At 41.1% G+C, this 24741-nt stretch overlaps 2 protein-coding genes across 2 annotated transcripts; both read left to right on the top strand.

Moving 5' to 3' along the window:
• Positions 1-9065: 9065 nt before the first annotated feature.
• Positions 9066-11466, top strand: smim26 (small integral membrane protein 26). Its single transcript, XM_089006208.1, has 2 exons — positions 9066-9298; positions 9579-11466. Exons 1-2 carry the CDS (start codon positions 9175-9177, stop codon positions 9755-9757), a joined length of 303 nt encoding a protein of 100 aa, XP_088862334.1. The 5' UTR covers positions 9066-9174; the 3' UTR covers positions 9758-11466.
• Positions 11467-12921: 1455 nt separating this feature from the next.
• On the top strand, positions 12922-23447 carry dtd1 (D-aminoacyl-tRNA deacylase 1). The gene is made up of 6 exons (XM_089006043.1): positions 12922-13065; positions 13424-13514; positions 14198-14433; positions 16355-16452; positions 17203-17376; positions 22515-23447. The coding sequence occupies exons 1-5, from the start codon at positions 13023-13025 to the stop codon at positions 17356-17358; spliced, it is 624 nt and encodes a 207-aa protein (XP_088862169.1). The 5' UTR covers positions 12922-13022; the 3' UTR covers positions 17359-17376; positions 22515-23447.
• Positions 23448-24741: the final 1294 nt, after the last annotated feature.

Here is a 24741-nt window from a genome sequence, read left to right as displayed (position 1 = left end):
CCAGTAGGTGGCAACACGGGGCTTCTCCTCCAGGGCACACACCACTTTTGCTCACTGTGGTCATGCGGGAGGCTGGAGCATATCCCCGCTGTCTTCGGCACGATGCACGTTTTTGGGGGATGTGGGAGGAAACCGCATGACCCGGAGAAAACCCACGCAAGCACAGGGAGAACATGCAAATTCAACACAAGGAGGCTGGATCAGGAATGAAACCCGATATCGCTGTATTGTGAAGTTGACGTGCGAACCATTTGACCACCACGCTTCCCCATTTTTGCTTTAAAGGACAACCAACACCATTTTTTTGTTTACTCACTGACATCAGAAAAATGTTTGAGAGCATATAAAATACCCAAACACGCAGGTCGATATTTTTAGTCAAATGCAAAACACCAATCAAAATGACTTCAAGGGTCCAAAAACGATGTCAGAATGAAACCGGAAATGGCCAGTTTCAGAAGGTCCGCCCCCTTGTTCGTGACGTCACGCCAAGACGTCTTGCCTTGCTCGAGAGTCAAAACAATGGCTTCAGATTCGGAGAAGATGCTTTCTTGTTACTCATCCAGTTATGAATATGATTCAAATAGTTCTGAAGAGGAAAGCATACAGTTTGCAATCGATTAAAGTAGTCCTCCCATATCAATTCGAGCCGTCAAGGACAGCATGTCGTGTCCCAGAAAATGCAAAAGATGGCGCCAAAGCTCTGTTGGAAATGGGCTGATTTGTCTGCTGGGAATTTGTGCAAGCGAATATCAAAATGCATTGTGTGTCGCTCTCTCGGTCAGGAGCTGTTCCAACTCGAAAAAAAGGCTTCCTGAATATTCAGTGCAAGTCTTAAAACGTAAAATATAGCTATATGTGGTGGAATCTTCGTAAAATACACTCAGTAGAAGTCATTGGAAGTATCCAAGAGGCTTTGTCAAGTGAAGTCAAGTGAGCCGCCACTTCGATTGACAACACTGTGCATTACGGTAGTCTGCGGCAAACGAGCGGCGTGGGCCACCTTCAAAATAAAAGCGCGACAAAGGGTGCATGCCCGGCAGTGGTGTGGATGCTCCAAGAGCTCCACTGGCTCCCCCTCAAATATAGAATCAACTTTCAAATGATTTATACATTTAAACCTTGCCCCGCCATATCTATCTGACCTTCCCTCTGACGTTCCCTCAGATCTTCTTCCTCCCTTCACCTCTGTGTGCCCCACCCCCTGCCCGTCTCACCATGATGGGGGACAGAGCTTTCAGCTGCTCTGCCCCCAAACTCTGGAACTCACTTCCTCACAACATTCGTAACATCGATTCTCTTCCCACCTTCAAATCCCATCTCAAAACCCCCCATATTCTGTGTAGCTCTATCTCTTGTTTGTATTTATAATTGTATTTTATTTATTGTATTCTATTTGTAATTGTATTTTATTTATTATTGTATCTATGCTTGTCTGTGACTGTAAAGTGTCCTTGAGAGCTGTGAAAGGCGCTTACAATAAAATGTATCATTATTATAAGCAACCAGTCACTCTCACACTTGGGGACAATTCAGAGTGTTCAATCATGCATATTTTTGGAATGTGGGAGGAAACCGGAAGACCCGGAGAAAACCCACGTGGGCCCAAGGAGAACATGGAAACCACACAGTGAGGCCGGACCGCGTCTTGAACTCACGACCTCTGCACTGTGAAGCCAGTGTGTTAACCCCTCGACTACAGAGCCTCCTAATATAAAAACATCACGTTATTCAATATGTATCAGTATTCCGATAAGATAAGATAAGATAAGATAAGATAAGATAAGATAAGATAAGATAAGATAAGATTTCAGTTTCTACAGGTGTTGCCTGTTTAAGTATTACCGGTACGCAGCCAATAGTTCCCCTTAAAAAAATAAACAAGATAGATCTTCATCTTTACATATTAAGTGACTGAACAGGTGAAGTTATAAAAAAGAACCAATCTTCTCATCAAATGAAGCCAAGCAAGCATCCACATTCTTCTGTGAGTCAGTGAAGTTTGGCTCCTTCCTTCATGTAACAATTTATACTTTCATTGTAGCTTATTTTATTTGCTGGCTTGTTGAAGGGGCTTTCAGTTTCTTCTTCGTTGGTGAACGGTGAAATCAATGCTTTATAATAATTTCTCTCAATCTTGGAACATCAACTACCACTTTGAGCTTGCAAGTACAGGGACCGCCATATTGATCAACATTAAAATACATTTGCATAGTAAGCCAAAATGTTCATGAAAAACAATGCTTAGGTTTTAAATTTACAGTAACATTATTATAAAACACAAAATAATGACTTTATGTCTTCATTGATGTAGTCGGTTGAATCCCATTTCCCCCAAATCAGTGTTGTTTTTTTATTACTGAGGTTATCTACAACTAAACTCTACTGAAGCTCATCGGCCAGCCGATATTCTTGCCATGCTTTAATAAGATATTTTCCTTTGATCAAATATGTTTTATTATTTAATTGGATTTGTACAAAGTACATTCTACAAATTCAGCAATCATTTCACATACGGTAAATACGTACAATGTAACACAACTGTAATGGCAACGTTTGACAATCCATGTCACGAGTCTAGTCTCTTCTTTTGTCTCCAGTAGGTGGCAACACGGGGCTTCTCCTCCAGGGCACACACCACTTTTGCTCACTGTGGTCGTGCGGGAGGCTGGAGCATATCCCCGCTGTCTTCGGCACGATGCACGTTTTTTGGGGATGTGGGAGGAAAGCGCATGACCCGGAGAAAACCCACGCAAGCACAGGGGGAACATGCAAATTCAACACAAGGAGGCTGGATCAGGAATGAAACCCGATATCGCTGTATTGTGAAGTTGACGTGCGAACCATTTGACCACCACGCTTCCCCATTTTTGCTTTAAAGGACAACCAACACCCTTTTTTTGTTTACTCACTGACATCAGAAAAATGTTTGACAGCATATAAAATACCCAAACACGCAGGTCGATATTTTGAGTCAAATGCAAAACACCAATCAAAATGACTTCAAGGGTCCAAAAACGATGTCAGAATGAAACCGGAAATGGCCAGTTTCAGAAGGTCCGCCCCCTTGTTCGTGACGTCACGCCAAGACGTCTTGCCTTGCTCGAGAGTCAAAACAATGGCTTCAAATTCGGAGAAGATGCTTTCTTGTTACTCATCCAGTTATGAATATGATTCAAAGAGTTCTGAAGAGGAAAGCATACAGTTTGCAATCGATTAAAGTAGTCCTCCCATATCAATTCGAGCCGTCAAGGACAGCATGTCGTGTCCCAGAAAATGCAAAAGATGGCGCCAAAGCTCTGTTGGAAATGGGCTGATTTGTCTGCTGGGAATTTGTGCAAGCGAATATCAAAATGCATTGTGTGTCGCTCTCTCGGTCAGGGGCTGTTCCAACTCGAAAAAAAGACTTCCTGAATATTCAGTGCAAGTCTTAAAACGTAAAATATAGCTATATGTGGTGGAATCTTCGTAAAATACACTCAGTAGAAGTCATTGGGAGTATCCAAGAGGCTTTGTCAAGTGAAGTCAAGTGAGCCGCCACTTCGATTGACAACACTGTGCATTACGGTAGTCTGCGGCAAACGAGCGGCGTGGGCCACCTTCAAAATAAAAGCGCGACAAAGGGTGCATGCCCGGCAGTGGTGTGGATGTAAATAAACAAAAAATATGTAAAACGAGAGGTTTCTTGGCTGTAAGGTTAGGATCACGTTCACCTAGGAAGAATAAGAACTCTCAGAACCGTGCTGTGTTGCTTTGTGTAAGCGGGTTCGGTAAATGATACAACTTCTGGATAGAGTTGAGGTTCTTTATTAGGACGGCTGTGTTGGTTGGAGGGAGAAGGCAATTGACATGTGTGCCATCACTCGTCAAACATGCAAATATGATTTGCTAATATCAAGACGCATTTTCCTGTATTTTGTTTTTCTACTTTCATTCCTTTCATCACATTGCTGCTGTGAAATGTAAATTTCTACACTGCGAGACGAATAAAGGCAAATCCAATCCAAGTGGAGATAGAAAAAAAGTGTTGTAATAATAATAATCATAATAATAATAATAATAATAATAATAATAAGAAGAAGAAGAAGAAGAAGAAGAAGAAGAAGAATAAGAATCAATTTTTATTTAAGTGCCTTTCAAAGCTCTCAAGTGCCTTTCAAAAAACCCGAGGACACTTTACAATGAAAAGTAAAATAAACACCATCATAGTTGAGTGTATGCTGACGTTACTAAAACACCCCAGTTGAGGGGTGCTCTAGTTTTCCCCAGTGTTGATTTGGTCTAAGGATATTGAAGCTTTTCCCATTTAGAAGTTTTTCAAAAATACAGTGGGGCCTTGGTTTACGGACACCTTGCCTTACAAAATTTTGCGTTTACGAACGTTAAATTTATGAAAATTAAATCTTGGATTAAGCACTACTTTTTACACCCTCCACCACCGCTGGCGGAGTAATCTTCGGCGGAAGAACACCAAAGCACACGACCGAACAGTTCCCCAGCCGGCCTACCTTTCCACACCCCCTTTCTATGAGTGCACACGTCGATCGTCTTCAATGATACTTTTGCTGATATGGGGCCGAAAAAGACCCCACCACAGACTCATGTTCAACCGAAGAAGACACAAAACAAAATTACGGTCGAGGAGAAGGAGGAGATCATTGAGAAACACGAACGAGGTGTGCGTTTGTGGCGTCACAGGTGCGCACGGCGTCTTTCATGTGAATCTCAGCCTGACACATTTCCCACGCTGGGAAATGGTATAAAGGCGCAGCCGTCCCGGGACAGAAGATCAGAATCATCTCAGACTCAGACACACACGCAACTCCCAGAGACCTGCTCAGCATCGGACGGAGTTTCACAGTACGACTTGCTAGACTCCACGCCACGATCAAGCTGTGCGAGACATCTGTGTGTCACTTCCCTGAGAGTAACTTTCTACTACCATTCTACAAATAAAGAGCCCGGTACCGATATGCTAAGTCAACCATTGCTACCATCCTTCGCAACAAAGCTTTACACAAAGGCGTTATTTACTCGATGCTTTCATGTGAATAATGACACCGAACTTCTCACGTACGAGTTGACAGCTGGGGCAGGGCTGCTGTCACTGCCCTAATCACCGATACTGGGACATTTCAACGAGTCGCTGTCAACTCACCTGTGACATGATTACGACGCCTTGCGTCGCGTCTCGCCAGTGTCTTGGACTTTCCAGCCCAAGTGTTTGCTTCGCCCGAGGAGATTGTTAGCCGCGATCGTGTAAGTTTGCTGCTTTCCGGGATCGCGAGTTTTTGCACCCCTGTGTGCCATTTTATTTTGCCTAGCTTGATAGGCTGGACAGATCGCCTCCGCCCGCTTTCTTTTGTAGCGTCATGCCGGGTCCGTGGAATCATCAGACTCAGGCCTTTTGTTGTAATAAAATCTTTGCCAGCACCTACGGGACTCGAAGTGGATGCAGATTACACCGATGAGCTTGTTGCTGACCATAATGAGGTCCTCAACACAGAGGATTTGATTTGCCTTTAAGAGGATGAGCAGAAGCAAGCCATTCACGAGTTGTCATCTGAGGGCGAGGAGGAGGAGGCTGCTAAGTGGAATGATGTGCAGGCTTTTATTGAAGAGTTCCATCCAGAAAAGACTCTGGCTATGACAATCATCAACATGATGAATGATAATGTGATGCCTCAGTTTCGTAAGACCTTACAAGTCACAAAGCAACAGGTGTGAATTAAGAGCCATCAACGACATCACAAATGTAAATAAAGTGACTTTATTATAGTGTATAGTGCAGTGTATTTATTTCATTACAATACAATAGAATTTATTTTACATAGAATAAGGTATGTTGTGTGTAGTTTTAAGGCTTATTTAGTTTAAAATTATATTTTATGGAGACCTGGGAACGGATTATTCTCATTTTAATGGTGTCCTATGGGAAATTATTTTTTGGGATACACACTTTTCACCTTACACACTGTCTGGGAACCAATTAAGTTCGTAAGCCAAGGCACCACTGTAATGAAACATAACGTCAGCATGCATTCAACTATGATATTGTTTATTTTACTTTTAATTGTAAAGTGTCCTTGGGTCATTTGAAAGGCACTTGAGAGTTTTCAAAGGCGCTTATAAATAAAATGTATTATTATTATTATTATTATTATTATTATTATTATTATTATTATTATTATTATTACAACACTTTTTTCTTTATATTATATTTTATTGTATTGTATTGTATTATATTATATTATATTATATTATATTATATTATATTATATTATATTATATCATTATATTACATTATTTTACATTATTATTATTATTATTATTATTATTATTATTATTATTATTATTATTATTATTATTATTATCATCACCATTACAACTATTTTTTTCTCTGTCTCCTTAAGAGCACGTCTTGGCACTGTTCTGAGAGTTCGTGTTCTTCCTAAGTAAACGTGATCCTAACCTGACAGCCAAGAAACCGCTTGGTTGACATATTTTTGCTTTGTTTACATCCACACCACTGCCGGGCATGCACTCGTTGTCGCGCTTTTATTTTGAAGGCGTCATGCACCGTGTTGTCAATCGAGGTGGCGGCTCGCTTGACTTGATTCTGGTGTAAGGAGGCTGCCTTGAGCGCAGTTGTACTTCCGTTTTGTACTGTCATGGCTGCGCCCTGTTCGCCTTAGGTCAAGCGAGCTGAACGTATTTGCCTTCCCCGACGCTGATCTTTCGAGTCCAGGAATGACGTTAAAAGATTTTAGGAAATGGAAACGATCTCTATCTACGGTTTACGTCATGGGTGTTTGGACGATGATCGGCTCCGTTGCATATTTGTATTACACAAGTCGTTTACAAAATAGCACAGGTAAGTTAATGCCAGGATTCAACTTTGACGGCTAATAGATCAACAACGCTTCACCTTTTAAAAAATATATATATTATTGCATGTACAAATTAAACTTGTTTGCTAAGAGTTAAATTGAGCACCGTCTGCCTTTGTTGGGGTCATTTTCCGGCTTTGCTTAAAATCTGAACGTCTGTGACTGTGGAGGAGATCATTGAGAAACACGAACGAGGTGTGCGTTTGTGGCGTCACAGGTGCGCACGGCGTCTTTCATGTGAATCTCAGCCTGACACATTTCCCACGCTGGGAAATGGTATAAAGGCGCAGCCGTCCCGGGACAGAAGATCAGAATCATCTCAGACTCAGACACACACGCAACTCCCAGAGACCTGCTCAGCATCGGACGGAGTTTCACAGTACGACTTGCTAGACTCCACGCCACGATCAAGCTGTGCGAGACATCTGTGTGTCACTTCCCTGAGAGTAACTTTCTACTACCATTCTACAAATAAAGAGCCCGGTACCGATATGCTAAGTCAACCATTGCTACCATCCTTCGCAACAAAGCTTTACACAAAGGCGTTATTTACTCGATGCTTTCATGTGAATAATAACACCGAACTTCTCACATACGAGTTGACAGCTGGGGCAGGGCTGCTGTCACTGCCCTAATCACCGATACTGGGACATTTCAACGAGTCGCTGTCAACTCACCTGTGACATGATTACGACGCCTCGCGTCGCGTCTCGCCAGTGTCTTGGACTTTCCAGCCCAAGTGTTTGCTTCGCCCGAGGAGATTGTTAGCCGCGATCGCGTAAGTTTGCTGCTTTCCGGGATCGCGAGTTTTTGCACCCCTGTGTGCCATTTTATTTTGCCTAGCTTGATAGGCTGGACAGATCGCCTCCGCCCGCTTTCTTTTGTCGCGTCATTCCGGGTCCGTGGAATCATCAGACTCACACCTTTTGTTGTAACAAAATCTCTGTCAGCACTTACGGGACTCGAAGTGGATGCAGATTACACCGATGAGCTTGTTGCTGACCATAATGAGGTCCTCAACACAGAGGATTTGATTTGCCTTTAAGAGGATGAGCAGAAGCAAGCCATTCACGAGTTGTCATCTGAGGGCGAGGAGGAGGAGATGGCTGCTAAGTGGAATGATGTGCAGGCTTTTATTGAAGAGTTCCATCCAGAAAAGACTCTGGCTATGACAATCATCAACATGATGAATGATAATGTGATGCCTCAGTTTCGTAAGACCTTACAAGTCACAAAGCAACAGGTGTCAATTAAGAGCCATCACAAATGTAAATAAAGTGACTTTATTATAGTGTATAGTGCAGTGTATTTATTTCATTACAATACAATAGAATTTATTTTACATAGAATAAGGTATGTTGTGTGTAGTTTTAAGGCTTATTTAGTTTAAAATTATATTTTATGGAGACCTGGGAACGGATTATTCTCATTTTAATGGTGTCCTATGGGAAATTATTTTTTGGGATACACACTTTTCACCTTACACACTGTCTGGGAGCCAATTAAGTTCGTAAGTCAAGGCACCACTGTAATGAAACATAACGTCAGCATGCATTCAACTATGATATTGTTTATTTTACTTTTAATTGTAAAGTGTCCTTGGGTCATTTGAAAGGCACTTGAGAGTTTTGATAGGCGCTTATAAATAAAATGTATTATTATTATTATTATTATTATTATTATTATTATTATTATTATTACAACACTTTTTTCTTTATATTATATTGTATTGTATTGTATTGTATTATATTATATTATATTATATTATATTATATTATATTATATTATATTATATTATATCATTATATTACATTCTTTTACATTATATTTTATTATTATTATTATTATTATTATTATTATTATTATTATTATTATTATTATTATTATCATCATCATCATTACAACTATTTTTTTCTCTGTCTCCTTTAGAGCACGTCTTGGCACTGTTCTGAGAGTTCTTGTTCTTACTAAGTAAACGTGATCCTAACCTGACAGCCAAGAAACCGCTTGTTTGACATATTTTTGCTTTGTTTACATCCACACCACTGCCGGGCATGCACTCGTTGTCGCGCTTTTATTTTGAAGGCGGCCGACGCCGCTCGGCCGTCATGCACCGTGTTGTCAATCGAGGTGGCGGCGCGCTTGACTTGATTCTGGTGTAAGGAGGCTGCCTTGAGCGCAGTTGTACTTCCGTTTTGTACTGTCATGGCTGCGCCCTGTTCGCCTTAGGTCAAGCGAGCTGAACGTATTTGCCTTCCCCGACGCTGATCTTTCGAGTCCAGGAATGACGTTAAAAGATTTTAGGAAATGGAAACGATCTCTATCTACGGTTTACGTCATGGGTGTTTGGACGATGATCGGCTCCGTTGCATATTTGTATTACACAAGTCGTTTACAAAATAGCACAGGTAAGTTAATGCCAGGATTCAACTTTGACGGCTAATCGATCAACAACGCTTCACCTTTAAAAATATATATATATTATTGCATGTACAAATTAAACTTGTTTGCTAAGAGTTAAATTGAGCACCGTCTGCCTTTGTTGGGGTCATTTTCCGGCTTTGCTTAAAATCTGAACGTCTGTGACTGTATTCGTGGGTTTTTGGACTATGAAGACAAATGGCCTTTTTTTAATATTCTGTTGTTCTGTCAGCCACGTATTAATTCCCTCAACTTTTGTCCCACCAGACTTGGCTCAAAATGAAGAGGCAAAAGCAGGAGCACAGATGAATCCAAATGAATTTATATACCAGACTCCTCACAACAAAACTACTATCGTTTACAAAGAAGACTTTGTTCCGTACACAACAAGGATCTACAATTTTGTTCAGTCATTCACCGCTGGTCCTGGGGCTGCAGACAAATGACATTAAAAATGGGCAACGTGGACTCACTTGGAGGACATACAGTGGGATTCAGCACACTTTTCTCCCATCAAGACATCAGTCACGATCCCAACATATCATTTTATGTGGTCTGTGAACATTTGCTGTATATTTGGCATACACTGTATTTTCCTTAACTTCTATGGAAAACTGGCCATCCATCCATTATCTCAACAGAATGATCCTCAATATCGTCCATGGTGTGGTGAAGCTTATCTTCTTATCCCGTGACTGTAAAGTGTCCTCGTGAGTTTTGAAAGGCACTTAGAAATAAAATGTATTATTATGATCCCAGCTGACTTTCGACCGGTGGCACCGAACCCCGCCAGTTTCATACGCTTATTCACCAAACCCTTCTTTCAATGACAGTGCCCACTAACTGCAGACGAGACTGCGGGCTGGAGGATCCACCGAAGCCCTGAGACCGACTCACCGAACCCCTTGGGTTCGATCGAACCCAGTTTAAGATCCACTGCTTTAGACATTAGTTGGAGTACACTGTCGTGTAGTTGCCAATCACACTCACAATCTCACAAAGGTCAATTTCAAGTAATCAGTGAACCAACTGTGCTTTTATGATTGTGGGAGGAAAGCTATGCAACCACGGGGATAACAAATACATTCCACACAGGAAGGCCAGTGGTCAGAATTGAACCGTCGACCTCTACACTGTGAGTTAGAGGCGGACCTGTTAACCAGTTCTTACTGTGTGGCCAAATCTTGTAAGCTTGTGCCATTCCTCGTGTGGTTGGGCAAGCCATATGTCTTATTGCTGCCACTCAAAGTTCATCGATACAACTTTGGCGCGCAGATGTCAGGGCTGTTTCGTCTTAAATGTGAATGCGTCTTTGTGTTGACACAAAAGATAAGCATTATTTCCTAAATGCATTTGTTGTTACTGTGTTTTCACTGTTATCAGTGGTCCTATGAAAAGCAGTTTGACCATTTGATATCCAGGGCACACAAGTAGAATGACTTTAGTGTCACATTGACCGGCTACTTTGCAATTTAACCTTAATAATAAGCCAATACACAACGTATTTTCAATGTAGAGAAAACTTCTACAAACAAATTCATGGTTGTGCTATGGGCTCACCAGTTTCACCCATAGTGGCTAATCTTTACATGGAAGAGATGGAGAAACAGGTCCTCACATCCTTCCCGGGGACAAAACCTCGACACTGGTTTAGATATGTGAACGATACTTTTGTCATAATTAAGAAACAAGAAATTCACTCCTTCACAGATCACCTCAACTCTGTAGACTTCAACATTAAATTTACTCGTGAGGACATTAAAGAGAACCAACTAGCCTTCTTGGATTGTAAAGTAATTATAAAAGAGGACAGAGCGCTAAAAACAGAAGTCTTTAGGAAGGCTACGCACACTGACCAATACTTACTTTTTGACTCTAACCACCCTTTACAACACAAACTAGGAGTTATCAGAACCCTCCAGCATAGGGCTAAACTAATACAGTGAGACCTCAACTTATGAACTTAATTGGTTCCCAGACAGAGTGTGTAAGGCGAAAAGTGTGTATCTCAAAAAAAAAATCCCATAGGAAACCATTAAAATGGGAATAATCCGTTCCCGGGTTTCCATAAAATATACTTTTCAAGTAAATAAGCCTTAAAACTACACACAACATACCTTATTCTATGTATAATAAATGTGATGAAAGAAATACACTGCATTGTATCATAAAGTCACTTTATTTACATTTGTGATGGTCATTTATGGATTGATGGAATGGCGTTGGAGGTCGAAGGTCAAAGGGAATTGCTGTTTGGAAAGAGGCGCATTACATGACGACTGTAATTAAAGAAATAAACTGCTCTAAAATAAAGTTTTATTTACCGGTGTGATGGTCGTTGATGGCTAATGGAAGAAGAATCACCTTCCATAAGGACTGTTGGTAACTTAACCTCTGGTGCTGTTCGGTCGTGTGCTTCCGCCGAAGATCACTCCGCCAGCCGTGGTGGGTGTGTATTATGAAAATAGTGCTTATTATAAGGTTTAATTTTCATAAATTTGAAGTTTGTAAGACAAAAGGTTTGTAAGATAAGGTGTTTGTAACTTGAGGTCTCACTGTACCAACAAGCGTTGAAGGTAGAGAAAAAGGAGACAAAACAGGAGAGCACTCACTGACTGTGGGTACCCTCAGTGGTCATTCAACAAATGTCAGAAAGAAAGAATAGGGAATGAAACCAAAAATTCTGAAGACACAAAAAGGAGAGGAGTAGCAGTACCTTACATAGCAGGAGTTTCTGAAAAATTACAAAGAGTCCTTTGGCAACACAAAATTCCTACTTATTTCAAACCGATAAACACTTTAAGGCAGAAATGAGTGCATCCAAAAGATAGGCTACCAAATGAAAAACAAAGTAATGTAGTTTATTCAATACATTGTAAGAATGAAAATTGTAAAGAGCAGTACATTGGGGAGACTCAACAAATTCTCAAAAAAAGACTATCAACATCGCAGGGATAATATAAGTGGGCCTCAATCGGCAGTACATTTGCACCTAAAAGCTCGCAACCACTCATTTGATGACAATGAGGTTAAAATCTTAGCGAAAGACATAGATGTTTGAAAGGGGAGTAAAAGAAGCGATTCTCATAAAACAACTAAATCTTTCATTAAACCGGTTTGGTGGAGTGGGGTTCAATTTGGATCGTTCGTACAACAGCCTACTTGGGCAAAATAGGATTAGGAATACTGAGGCCAGTCGTTAGACCGATAGGAACAATCAGTGGTCCTCTGCTCCCCCCAACCTGAGAGCAGGGACCTATCATAGCAGTGTCCGGCACCGCCATGTCTGGACAGTAGGGTTTTATATATATATATATATATATATATATGGCCTAAACTACCAGTAAGACTTTAGTTTGCTGACGAAGTTTCTTGGATAAGAAGCGAAACGTCCGACACCTTCAAAGAAGTCCAGATGACGGCTGAAGAAACCTTTTCATCGAAAGCCAATACACTATAATGGTAATAGATTCAGGCCCGACTTGTATGCATTTGTCGTTGCCTCCTTAACAAATAATAAATGCTGAAACGGCGTTTGCGGTCACCCGAGGTGAAAGCAAACTGCTGTCAAGCACCGGATTGTCATGTCACGTAAGTGAAAGTGAAACTCCGGAAAAGAATCTGTAGAGGGGGACAAAGTCCATTCTATTTCCCGTTGTACGTGTATGTCTTCGGTGTACCAGGGTGCTGAGAAACAACCCGCTAACCAAAATGAAAGCGATCATCCAAAGAGTTACAAGGGCGTCTGTGACAGGTGAACACTTTCCATGATTTGAAAGTATGTGATGTGCTTAAGCGAATCGGTTATGCTGAGGTACCGATCAACCAATATGGTCTTGAACGCACGTTAAGCTAACAACAATAGCTGGGGTAGCATTTGGAGCCACTTCATACTGTTGTACTTAAGGCAAATATCACGTCTACATATTAAAGGTAGGGCTAAATGTAAACCTCGGAGTTGGTCACTAAATATGAATACCACTGCAGAACTAATGTATCATGTGAAAACTGAAAGTTTGCCCGAATAACTGTTACCCCTTCAAGCTTTGGCGTTCACTCACACTCAGGAGCAGTTGAAGCATTCATCAACTCTTTGCTCCTTTTTCCTGCAGTGGGAGACGATCTGATCAGTTCAATCGGACGGGGCTTGTGTGTGTTGATCGGTATATCGGTGGACGACACCCACACCGATGCCGAGTACATGTAAGTGTTTGACAGATTCCGAGTTGATACTTCTCACACTATCGGCTTGGATCACGAAATGAAAACGTTGTCTGCAATCGATCCTTTCTCGGCCAATACTTACATCGTAGTTGTGGCCAAGACATTTGCCATAATATAAAAAAGGTATTCCTTTTGATGCAATGACCAATCATTGACGAATAAAGGAAAATGTGAAACATTACGGAAAGTGCGAACAATTAATAAAATCCATGATGAGGGAAAACCAGGAAAACATTGCGAAGTGTGCATGAACATGATAGAAAGACACTCAAGTAATTCCATTTAAGATCACATTTTCCGAACAACTCCTACTGTTTATTGAATGCATTGATGAAGAAGAAGAAGAAATCAAGAGGTAAATGTGTTTTTCCTAGATGGCTCATAATAATAATAATAATAATAATAATACATGTTATTTATAAGCACCTTTCAAAGCTCTCTAGGACACTACAATCACAATGCAAGCACAATAAACCCACAGATACAAAAAAGAAGAGGCAAAACAATGGCAAATTTCTCCATTGTGGGACGATTAAAGGCTTTCTTATTCTGATACTTCACAGATTTTAAATAAGTAGGTTTTAAAATGGGATTTGAAGATATGCCGGTTCTTTTGTGGCCTACATTTCACAGATGTATCTGCATGTATGATTTGCTTGCAGCATACGCAAGATCCTGAACCTGCGGCTGTTTGACGACGAGAATGGTCGGGCTTGGAACAAAAGTGTCATGGACCGGGACTATGAGGTGCTTTGTGTGAGCCAGTTTACATTGCAGTGCGTATTGAAAGGCAACAAGCCGGACTTCCACTTGGCGATGCCCGCAGAATTGGCCCAACCTTTCTATGCCAGCATCCTGGAGAAGATGAGGAGTGCCTACAAGCCTGAACTGGTTAAAGGTGGGTCGAATCATGACACATTCACTCGGTATGTTCTCATACAGTTTGACATTACATCTTTGAACAAGTGTTAACCACTGGGTGTTTCCTAATGCGCAGCGCATTAGGAAACAAGGTGGGTCAACTCATGACACTTTCGTATGGTATTTTTTGATTTGGCAGTACAGACTAAATGGTCAAAGATCAGAAATGGCTGAAAAGTCTTCACCTCTGAGCATTTACACACACATTCATTCAGCGGGGTCAAAATTATGGGAGCCTCCCAGTCTAAATAAATTACAGACATCAGCTTTTTCATTCATCTGTTCATTCATTCGTTTTATGAACCGCTTATTCCTTACTCGAGTCGCGGGGGATGCTGGAGCCTATCCCAGCTGTCTTTGGGCGGTAACCGGGGGACACCCTGAATCTGTTGTCAGCCAATCGCAGGGCACAAAGAAACAAAACGAAAAACATTCACTCTCACACTCGCACCTCGGGTCGGTTTGGAGTGTTCAAACAGCCCGCAATGCATGTTATTGGAATGTGGTAGAAAACCGGAGGACCCGGAGAAAACCTACGCGGGCCTAGAGAGAACATGCAAACTCCACACAGGGAGGCCCGAGCGGGCATTGAACCATGACCTCTGCGCCGTGAAGTCGACGTGTTAACCACTCGACTTTTTCATCGACTGAAATAATAATTACACATAACTTTGTTTTGTTCTCTTCATTTAGTTGTTTCATTCATAAAACAATATACAGTAAAGTCTCGTTATATCGATATTCAAGGGAGTCCGAAAAAATATCGATATAACCGGGACTATCGATATATCCGATCCTGTTTGCATGTAATTTGCTCCGTGCGTGCATAGAAATAGTATCGATATAACCGGGACTATCGATATATCTGATATCGATATAACGAGACTTTACTGTATATTAACTACAAATCTTCTCCAATCTAGTATGAAATGGAGCAGAAAGAAGTCAGTCTTCTTTAATGTGCTGCCTTTTCTTCCTCAAAAATAGTCAAAACATTGCGAACATGATGCAGGAAAAGTAATAGTTTTACATCACATCAAAATAAGTATCCCATTCAGCTTCGCTGTATTATTCAGTATCATTCACATCCCTGTATTATTTTTCTCTTATATACCGGTACTTGTAGTCGTCCACTGGGGTGGGCTGTCACATACCTGTCAACCTCCACGGCTCCATGCCCTTACAAACTGTCGTATTTTCCCTTACAAAATAATCATACACCATGTTTTTTTTTTCAAACATGTTTATTTATGTAGTTTAACATGTTATATCGTACATGTGTTTCATGATATAATTCTGTACATATTCTTAATAAATGATGAAATTACAAGTATTGCTTAAAGGACAACCGATGTCACTTTTTTGTTTCCTAACTGACATCAGAAAAACGTTTTATCGCATCTGAAATACCCAAAGCACGCAGTATGATATTTTTATTCAAATGCAAAACACCAAAAATGACTTCAAGTGTCCAAAATCTGCAACAAAATTGAGCTGCGAATTGGGCCTTTTCAGAAAGTCCCGCCCCCAGTTCGTGACGTCACGCCAATACGTCTTGCATTGCTGGAGAATCCAAACAATGGCTTCAGATTCGGAGAATATGCTTTCTTGTTACACATCCAGTTATGAATATGATTCAAATAGTTCTGAAGAAGAAAGCTTACATGTTTGCAATCGATTAAAGAATTTATTCAATAGAAAACGTTCTTTAAAAACAACAGATTGACATTGTACACTAGTCTGTCGTAGAAACCTCGCGTCGGCCATTTTGAATGCTTTTCGATTTACGACCGTTTGACTTATAGCGGTTTGTCGGAACGGAACTCGGATGTTACCTGTATTTGTTTATTTATATGTTTGTGTTGCCTACGTGTTTACGTATTTGCCTTGTGTTATAGATGGAAAGTTTGGGGCCTCCATGAGTTTACAAATTCAAAATGATGGTCCTGTGACCATTGAACTGACCTCACCTCCTGTTTCTTCAGACCCCCGTCAGGTACCGAATGTTGAAAGCTACACATGTATTGTTTTACATACAAGCAAGTGACAGCCACACAACCACACACACACACACACACACACACACGCGCACACACACACATACACACACACACACACGCACACGCACACACGCAGACGCAGACGCACGCGCACACATTTCAACAAAATTTCAAAATGTGTCATTTAAAATAACTTTGTGATCGTACTCACCATAAATATGAATAGTTTCTGTTCCTTGTAATTGGTAAAAATCCAGCCAAACTTCCCCAATGAAAGTCCACTTGCCGGGTCCATACGTGACGTTACTGCTAGCTAGCCTGCATAGTGCTCAGTAGCTTGCACGCTTGCTTTTTGCTATCACTCACAGAGGATATTGATGCATGGGGCTTGTCAAAGTGCCAGTGACATTCGCATCATTTCATCAATGATATTGTTTCATTGCAAATTAGAATCACGGCAGAATCCTTTCTCTCCACAAAGGCGTACCAGGCTCTTCTGGTTTCAGAAGTTGGCAGCTGCCCCCCCCCAAAAAAAAACAAAAAAAAAAACTGATCTATATAATGCACGCATGCACATCATTCCTGAGCCCTTTTATAAATTTCTTCTATTTCATTGAGAATTATTTTGTTACTTAAATTTAAGTCATGTAAGATATTTTTTATATTTATTCATATATTAATGTGTTTGTTTATTTGTGATGTGTTGAGATTAATGAACATAAATAATTGAGCACTTCCATCTTTAGTTGTCCAAGCAGGAGAAGCAACAACAAAGGAAAGAAAAGACACGTTCCAAGGGACCCTCTGAGTCAAGTCGGGAGAAGAGCGCCCTCCGTCCCCGACAGGACACTAATGGGAGTAGTGGCGCAGAGGGTGACGTGTCGTCTGAAAGGGAGCCATAAATTTCTAGACTGAGTGTGGTAGGCAGATACGCGCACACACACACGCACGCACGCGCACACACACACACACACACACACACACACACACACACACACACACACACACACACACGCACACACACGCACACACACACACACACACACACACACACACACACACACGCACACACACACACACACACACACAATGCAGCCAAACCTTCTGACCTTCTATAAAAAATAAAACAAAAATGACTTGCTGACCCAAATAATTGAGTTTCCGTTACATACAAAGTTCTATGAAAGGACCTTTAAACTTTTAAAGCAGGGTGCCCTGTAATTCTTAAGTGCATGTTGTGCCCCAAGACTTGGAGTATGAATTATATAAGGCGTTTTCAAGTCTGACAGCTGGCACAGGAGCGTTGCAGAAATGTGTGCCAGCAGGCCAGCGTGCACAAAGAACTATTGCCCCGTGTAAGGAGGACTGTCAACATTTTGGATTTGACAAATTTAAAGGACAGCCGACGCCCTCGGACAAGTTGTGTCCATAATTTGTAAAGTCACTTCAAACGATTTGTACTGAGCGTATTTTACAAAGATTCCACGGCATATAGCTAGATTTTACGTTTTAAGACTCGCGCTGAATATTCACAAAGTCTTGTTTTCGAATTGATGACGATGCCTGACGTGACGTGACGTCTGGAGCCCCCCTGACCGAGAAAGCGACACACAATGCATTTTGGGTACTTTGTTTGGTCTGAAAAACTTCGCGTTGATCCGTGTTGATGGCGAAATTAGAAGGAAAACGCATAAATAACGCCATGGTGAATTGTTGTGTGATGCACCAAGACAACTATTTGATATTCGCTGACACAAATTCCCAGCTGACAAATCAGCCCATTTGTAACGGAGCTTGGGCGCAATCTTGTGCATTTTCGGGGTGCTACATTGCTGTCATTGACGGCTCGAATTGATATGGGAGGACTCCTTGAATCAATTGCAAACATGTATGCTTTCCTCTTCAGAACTATTTGAATCATATTCATAACTGGATGAGTAACAAGAAAACATCTTCTCTGAATCTGAAGCCATTGTTTTGATTCTCGAGCAAGGCAAGACATGTTGCCGTGACGTCACGAACAGGGGGGTGGGACCTTCTGAAACTGGCCATTTCCGGATTCATTTTGAAGTCATCATTTTTATTGGTGTTTTTCATTTAACTAAAAATATCAGCCTGCCTGTTTTGGGTATTTTAGATGCTATAAAACGTTTTTCTGATGTCAGTGGGAAACACAAAAAAATGGTGCCGGTTGTCCTTTAAATGTAGTGTGTACAAACCTCATAGCACAGTAAGAACCCAATTTATGAACTGTCTTTCAAATGTGAAAAATATCCCTGATCAGTGAATAAATTTGTCTCAAGGAATATGGCGTTTACATACTATTTCGCAGATATTTGGAGGAGGAAATGGAAATAGATTAAAATAACATGTGCACTGTGATTGATCAAGATTGCGTCCGTTTTTAATAAATTTGCATCGAAGGGGCAAAGTTAAAGAAATCAACATTTCTTGAAAAATGGAATCACTTTCAACATTCAAAACATATTATTACACAACAAAATATTCAAGCTCAATAATACCTACTTGTGTTAAAGTCCGCCAAATCATAGATGGTTTGTCCTGACCGCACGCTCAACAAACTCCTCACTGACGCTCTCGCCTTCACGCGCAAACAATACACGTGTACCGTCGCCGAGCACACAGACATAGACTACCTGCAGTTGAAATTTGCATACTCGGCACGGCAGCCAATCAGAAGTCTGCTGCTTTCTTCCGGACTTTCGCAAGCGTTATAAAGTCGTGCAATTGCATGTCATTTTCCAAAATAGATGCACAGAACCTCAGACCAGAAGAACAACAGCTAACAACATATGTGACGCTACAAAACGTAAATTTACATTAAACCGTGACTGTAAAGTGTACGTGAGACTTATGAAAGGGGCTTAGTAGGAAGCAACGCAAACGTTGCATTGTGCACCTCAATGACAATCGACTACTGCAGCAAAATCTGGCCATGCACATTTACCGTAAAGGTAGCATTTGTAATAGGTACATTCTTGATTAAAAAAAAAAAAACTTTATACTTTGTGACAATGTTTTTTAGTGTGATTAGTTGTCTTATTGTGCTTCAAGTTGTGAAAAATGGGGCAGGCAACTTTTCAGTTATCTGCCCTGTTGTCCGCTAACTTTGTCATGAATTTCAGACACTGTTTTTACTATAATTTGGGCAGGTTCGGCGGGCCGGATTAAAAAGCCTAATGGGCCGTATGTGGCCCGCGGGCCGTAGTTTGCCCATGCCTGTTCTAGAGCAAGGCAAGACATCCTGGTGTGACATCACGAACAAGGGGGCGGGACCTTCTGAAACTCGGCATCTCCGAGGTCATTTTGAAGTAGTTTTGGGATACTTTAACTCATTTTTATTGGTGTTTTGCATTTGACTCAAAATATCAGCCTTCGTGTTTTGGTTATTTTAGATGCTATAAAACGTTTTTCTGATGTCAGTTAGGAAACAAAAAAATGGTGTCGGTTGTCCTTGAAGACTTACGTCTGTGCTTTTTATCCAAACCTAAAAATGAAGGGCTCTTAAAGTTTGTCTTTTTATGACTCAACCATGAGCAGTGTGGCCTTTCCTTGATAGTTGTCTCATATTTTCTGCACTGTTTCAATTTGCATAAGACCAGAAGCAATTTTGTAAGCCGTACAATAATTAGGTACGTTCCATGGTTGTTCTCCTACATTGGGCGTAATACACATTGACTGATTTTTGTATTTTTTTTCTGAATTATCAAAAAATGTCCCTGGTGACAAAACCAATCCCTATTTCATTAGTACAGTGGTACCTCGGTTCTCGAACGCATCACAGTTTGAACAAATCGCAGTTCGAACAAAATATTCGAGATATTCTTGCTTCGTAGTTCGAACACCAATCGGTGTTCGAACGTCAATACGACGCGTGAGTGCGTATGCGAGGGTGGGGAGCTGAGCGGCGCACAGGTGTATCGTCTCTCCATGACCAACTGTTGTCGCTTGCAGATATGCTGCGTTTTGCTCTAGCATTTAATATAGGTGTACGAAGAGTTTTAGCCCCTAATCATGCCTCCAAAGAAAGTAAGTGCTGCTACAAGTGACAAAAGAAAAGTAGTGCGTACAACTATTGCATTTAAGAAAGAACTAATCGCAAAATATGAAGGAGGTGTGCAAGTGTCTGATCTGGCGAGGGAATACAGCATGGCGAAATCTACGATCAGTACGATATTAAAGAATAAGGAGGCTGTGAAATCTAGTGATGTGACCCTGGAAGTGAGTGCAAGTGTCATTGGATAGATATTTTAAGAGAAAAGAACATCCTGTAGCCGAGTCATCCGAAGCTGTCACGTTCCGAGCGAGAGTGACGGCAGCTGACTCGTCGGAACGTAGTGGAATGTTTGGCATCCCAAAGCAGGAGGCAGAGATGTACTACCCAAGCAGGATGTTTATTCACAAATAAAAGAAAACACAGCGAGTAAGAAGGCAGGGTGTGATCTGACCCGCTTACTACGGCAAAAACAAATGGCACACGAGGGTGCAAAATTACGCAATCCCGGAAGATGATATAAATTTACGGGACGCAGGGAAAATACCTCGGACCGGATACACTCGCGCATCGAAGGAAGAGTCCAGGTACGGTGGCGAGGTGAGTCAATCATCCGGCATTGGCGAGGTGATCGCGAACCGTATAAATGCCCCGTGTCCGTGATTAAAGAATTGACAGCAGGTAGAGGGCGGCCGGGAGAGGCAGCCCCGCCCCCCGCTGTCAACTCGCAAGTGACAGGAGCAAAGAGGTGGTTTCGGTGTTCGAACAAATCGCTTTTCGATTTATGGTCGAGAACCGAGGTATCACCGTAGTTTAAAAAACACACAATGTCTTCTTTTCCTTTGGGCTTTTCCCTTCAAGGGGTCGCCACAGCAAATCAGTGTCCTCCAATGTATTTTTGTATTTTGCCCTTTGAGGGACAGCGGTTACTACAGTAGGAACCTTATCATGTTCTCTGGTTACAGGGTGCACGAAGGAGTTGACACGTGAAAAAAAAGGTTGTAAAGAACTTTAGTGCATTTATTTTATTTTTACATGCCATGGAGATTTTTTAAAACAAAGCACAAATGTTATTTTAATGAACACACACAAAAACACATTTAACATTAAAGGACAACCGACGTCACTTTTTTGTTTCCTAACTGACATCAGAAAAACGTGTGATGGCGTCTAAAATAGCCAAAACACGCAGGCTGATATTTTGAGTCAAATGCAAAACACCAATAAAAATGACTTAAAGTGTCCAAAATCTATCTGCAAAAAATTGAGCTGCGAATTGAGCATTTTCCGAAAGTCCCGCCCCAGTTCGTGACGTCACACCAAGACGTCTTGCATTGCTCACATCCAGTTCTGAATATGATTCAAATAGTTCTGAAGAGGAAAGCATACATGTTTGCAATCGATTAAAGAATGTATTCTGTGTCATTTTGAGGTAAACGGGCAGGGGGGAATGTCACACCCAAAAATGGCCACCGCTGCTGTGAGGAATGAATCATCCCGTTTCTACAGGCTGATAAATTCCTTCCATGGAGCTTGGACTCCCTCTTCTGGCGGCTTTTGGGTGCAACACAAGGTTTTCAAAACCAAACAGTACAGCAAAATACATTGACGTGATGGAAGGACATTACAATGCGTCTTTTTTACGGTCAAGGGGCGGTCCTTTAGAGACGTCACGTACGGACTCGTCAACAACTCAAAAACAAGACTTCCTGAATATTCAGCGCGAGTCTTAAAACGTAAAATATAGTAGCTATATGCGGTGGAATCTTATTAAAATACGCCCAGTAGAAGTCATTTGAAGCCATTTTACAAATTATGGACACAACGTGTCCGGAGACGTCGGTTGTCTTTTGATATCTCAATAATGCTCTTATGCTATAAAATGAGTGATAATTTAGGCCGGCATAGGCTCCATCCCAGGGAGTACGGCAAAATCGTCACGTAATAGTTCAAACGCTTTCTCAACATATTTAACATTTGACAAAGGAAGAAACTTAAGTTTTCGTTGATGTGTTTTTTTATGTTTTGTGTTCTCACGTGCAGATGAGATGACCTCATATTCAGTTTCCTCAGGAAAAGACTTGATTCTCCACCCCAAAGCTGATCACGACTGTCCCTTTTTTTGGAGTCAGCAGTCGCCACTTCCACCAATAAAGGTCGATATCCGGCTCATGTCCTCCATGATCAGACTGACGAGACTGGAACAATTTGGTGCAAACAAAGTCACAAAGATGACATGGAACTGCTCATATCGGCACAGTTTCTTTACATTTTTCAGTGAAGATTTTTTTTTTGTTGTGGGATCAGGTCAGACTAAATGCCAGACAATTATGTGATGGACTCGTTTTTTTGTCATTTGATTTTCAATCCCTGGTGGTTCAGCATAATTTACAGTGTCCACAAAAACACTCCTTGATTTTAAACAGATGTGCCTTCAATAGTGGCATGATTTCATCGAGTTTGCCTTCAACAGTAACATCATTCTAATCTAAGCAATTTGGTGCAGTGCCGAAGTACAAGAGCATCAAACACTCGGTGAATGGGTGCCCTGCTTGTTGCTCGGCTAACATCGCAATAGACTACCGCTCTCCACTCGCTGCAACATATCTAATTCTGAATGGCAAATTTCCCGAGGGTCAGAAGGCAGCGTCACAGCTCAGAATTGTGCTGAAAATGGTCATCACTTGCAACTTTAAACAGAAAGAGTTCATTCTTCAAAGACAAGGGCACAAAGTGTATTTCAGTGTGAATGACAGTAATAATGAAAATCAACCATTGATGCATTTGAATATATTTAGATATTACAGAATCATGAAATCACTGAGATTTTTGTATGGCCGGTGTAATTCCATTTAATGTGCTTGAATTATTGAATATGATTATTATTATACGATGATTTCCATTGTTCACGTGAGAGCTTTTCCAAATGTGTAACGTCACACGATCAGAAATAAAAATAAGTCTTTGTTGACTTTGTTTTGCTTGAAAAAGACGTCATTCTCTTCCTCAAAATAATATCTGAAATCATTTGTGTGTAAAGTTTTATGGAATCTGATGAGCTTCATTGTATAGTTGAAGCTCGACACATTGGACCACAAATGTCAAAGTCAAGGTGCGTGGACCAAATCCGGCCCGCGAAAGCACTTTATTCGGCCCGTGAAAGCAAATCAAACTTGTGGAATTCCGTGATGCTTTCTAAAGTACGAACCAAAATTTCTTATTGTCATATGTAAGTCACAATAACAAGAATTATTTTTGACTTAAAATTTGAAAATTAGTTATTAATTGGTCGCACGCACTATATGTAATACTGTATGTGGAGAGGATTAAACATTGTTACTTGCCTTTGAGAGGAAACCGGAACTACAACATGGCCCGCGGCAAAAAACGAGTTTAGGGGACAACTTGAATGCATCTTCATTTTTATTAAATTCATAGATTTGCTTGTTCTGTAGCCACAAGGGGACACAGGCGAGTGTCTTATTGTGCCGGTCCCAAGCCCGGATAAATACAGGGTGTCGTGTCAAGAAAGGCACACGACGTAAAAGCTTGGCCAAAACAAACGTGCGAATCAAACCTCTGAATATGGAGGACACTGATTCGCTGTGGCGACCCCTGAAGGGAAAAGCCAAAGGGAAATTCAGTTTTATTTATTTATTTACCGGTAACAGACAACTTACGACCGGCGCGACTTACAACCACACCTACCACCACACCTACCACGCGTCAAATGTGTCTATATAAAATGACACTAAAAGTTAAGTATAACATTTATAATTGAGCTGTACAGTCAACAGTTCTGAATACATTACAGGTAAAATAAACACTGTAGTACAGCGTTTATAATGTAAAGTGACTCGACATTATATACACCAGCTAAAGTGTAGAAATGTAGTGTAGAAACGTGTTTGAACACTTAAACGCGATATGCAGAGGGACAGCAATGCGGTCTCACTGCAGAGCAAGCCAGCACAGTTAGCATAGTGAATGCACAATCCACGGTGAGGCTCAGCCGGCTGCTGCCTCACCGCTCGTCTCTACTTCGTATTTGAACGATAAATGTGAAAATTCAGCAATTTTGAAAACAAATCCAACAATGGTGAAGTTACATGGAAAAGACATTTGAAGTACAAATCACTAAATAAATAGAACTGTTTAATTTATTTTCTCATTTGATCTTTCCATGATGACATGACTGCCTCCCCTGACTGCACGTCACTGGCTGTCAGGCTTCTTAATAATCACATGTGAATGAAAAAAAACTGGAATC

This window comes from Hippocampus bargibanti, linkage group LG10, assembly GCF_051943395.1.
Source record: "Hippocampus bargibanti isolate YZ-2025 linkage group LG10, ASM5194339v1, whole genome shotgun sequence".
Lineage (NCBI taxonomy): Eukaryota > Metazoa > Chordata > Actinopteri > Syngnathiformes > Syngnathidae > Hippocampus > Hippocampus bargibanti.
Note: the sequence above shows the minus strand (reverse complement) of the source record. Positions and strands in the feature narration are given on the sequence as shown.

What these genes read in the sequence shown, in the direction of transcription:
- smim26 (XM_089006208.1), top strand. Translation starts at nt 9,175, where the DNA reads ATGACGTTAAAAGATTTTAGGAAATGGAAACGATCTCTATCTACGGTT. An exon ending in TCGTTTACAAAATAGCACAG is followed by an intron (nt 9,299 to 9,578) that starts GTAAGTTAATGC and finishes TTGTCCCACCAG; the next exon opens with ACTTGGCTCAAAATGAAGAG.
- dtd1 (XM_089006043.1), top strand. Translation starts at nt 13,023, where the DNA reads ATGAAAGCGATCATCCAAAGAGTTACAAGGGCGTCTGTGACAG. An exon ending in TACAAGGGCGTCTGTGACAG is followed by an intron (nt 13,066 to 13,423) that starts GTGAACACTTTC and finishes TTTTTCCTGCAG; the next exon opens with TGGGAGACGATCTGATCAGT. An exon ending in CACACCGATGCCGAGTACAT is followed by an intron (nt 13,515 to 14,197) that starts GTAAGTGTTTGA and finishes ATTTGCTTGCAG; the next exon opens with CATACGCAAGATCCTGAACC.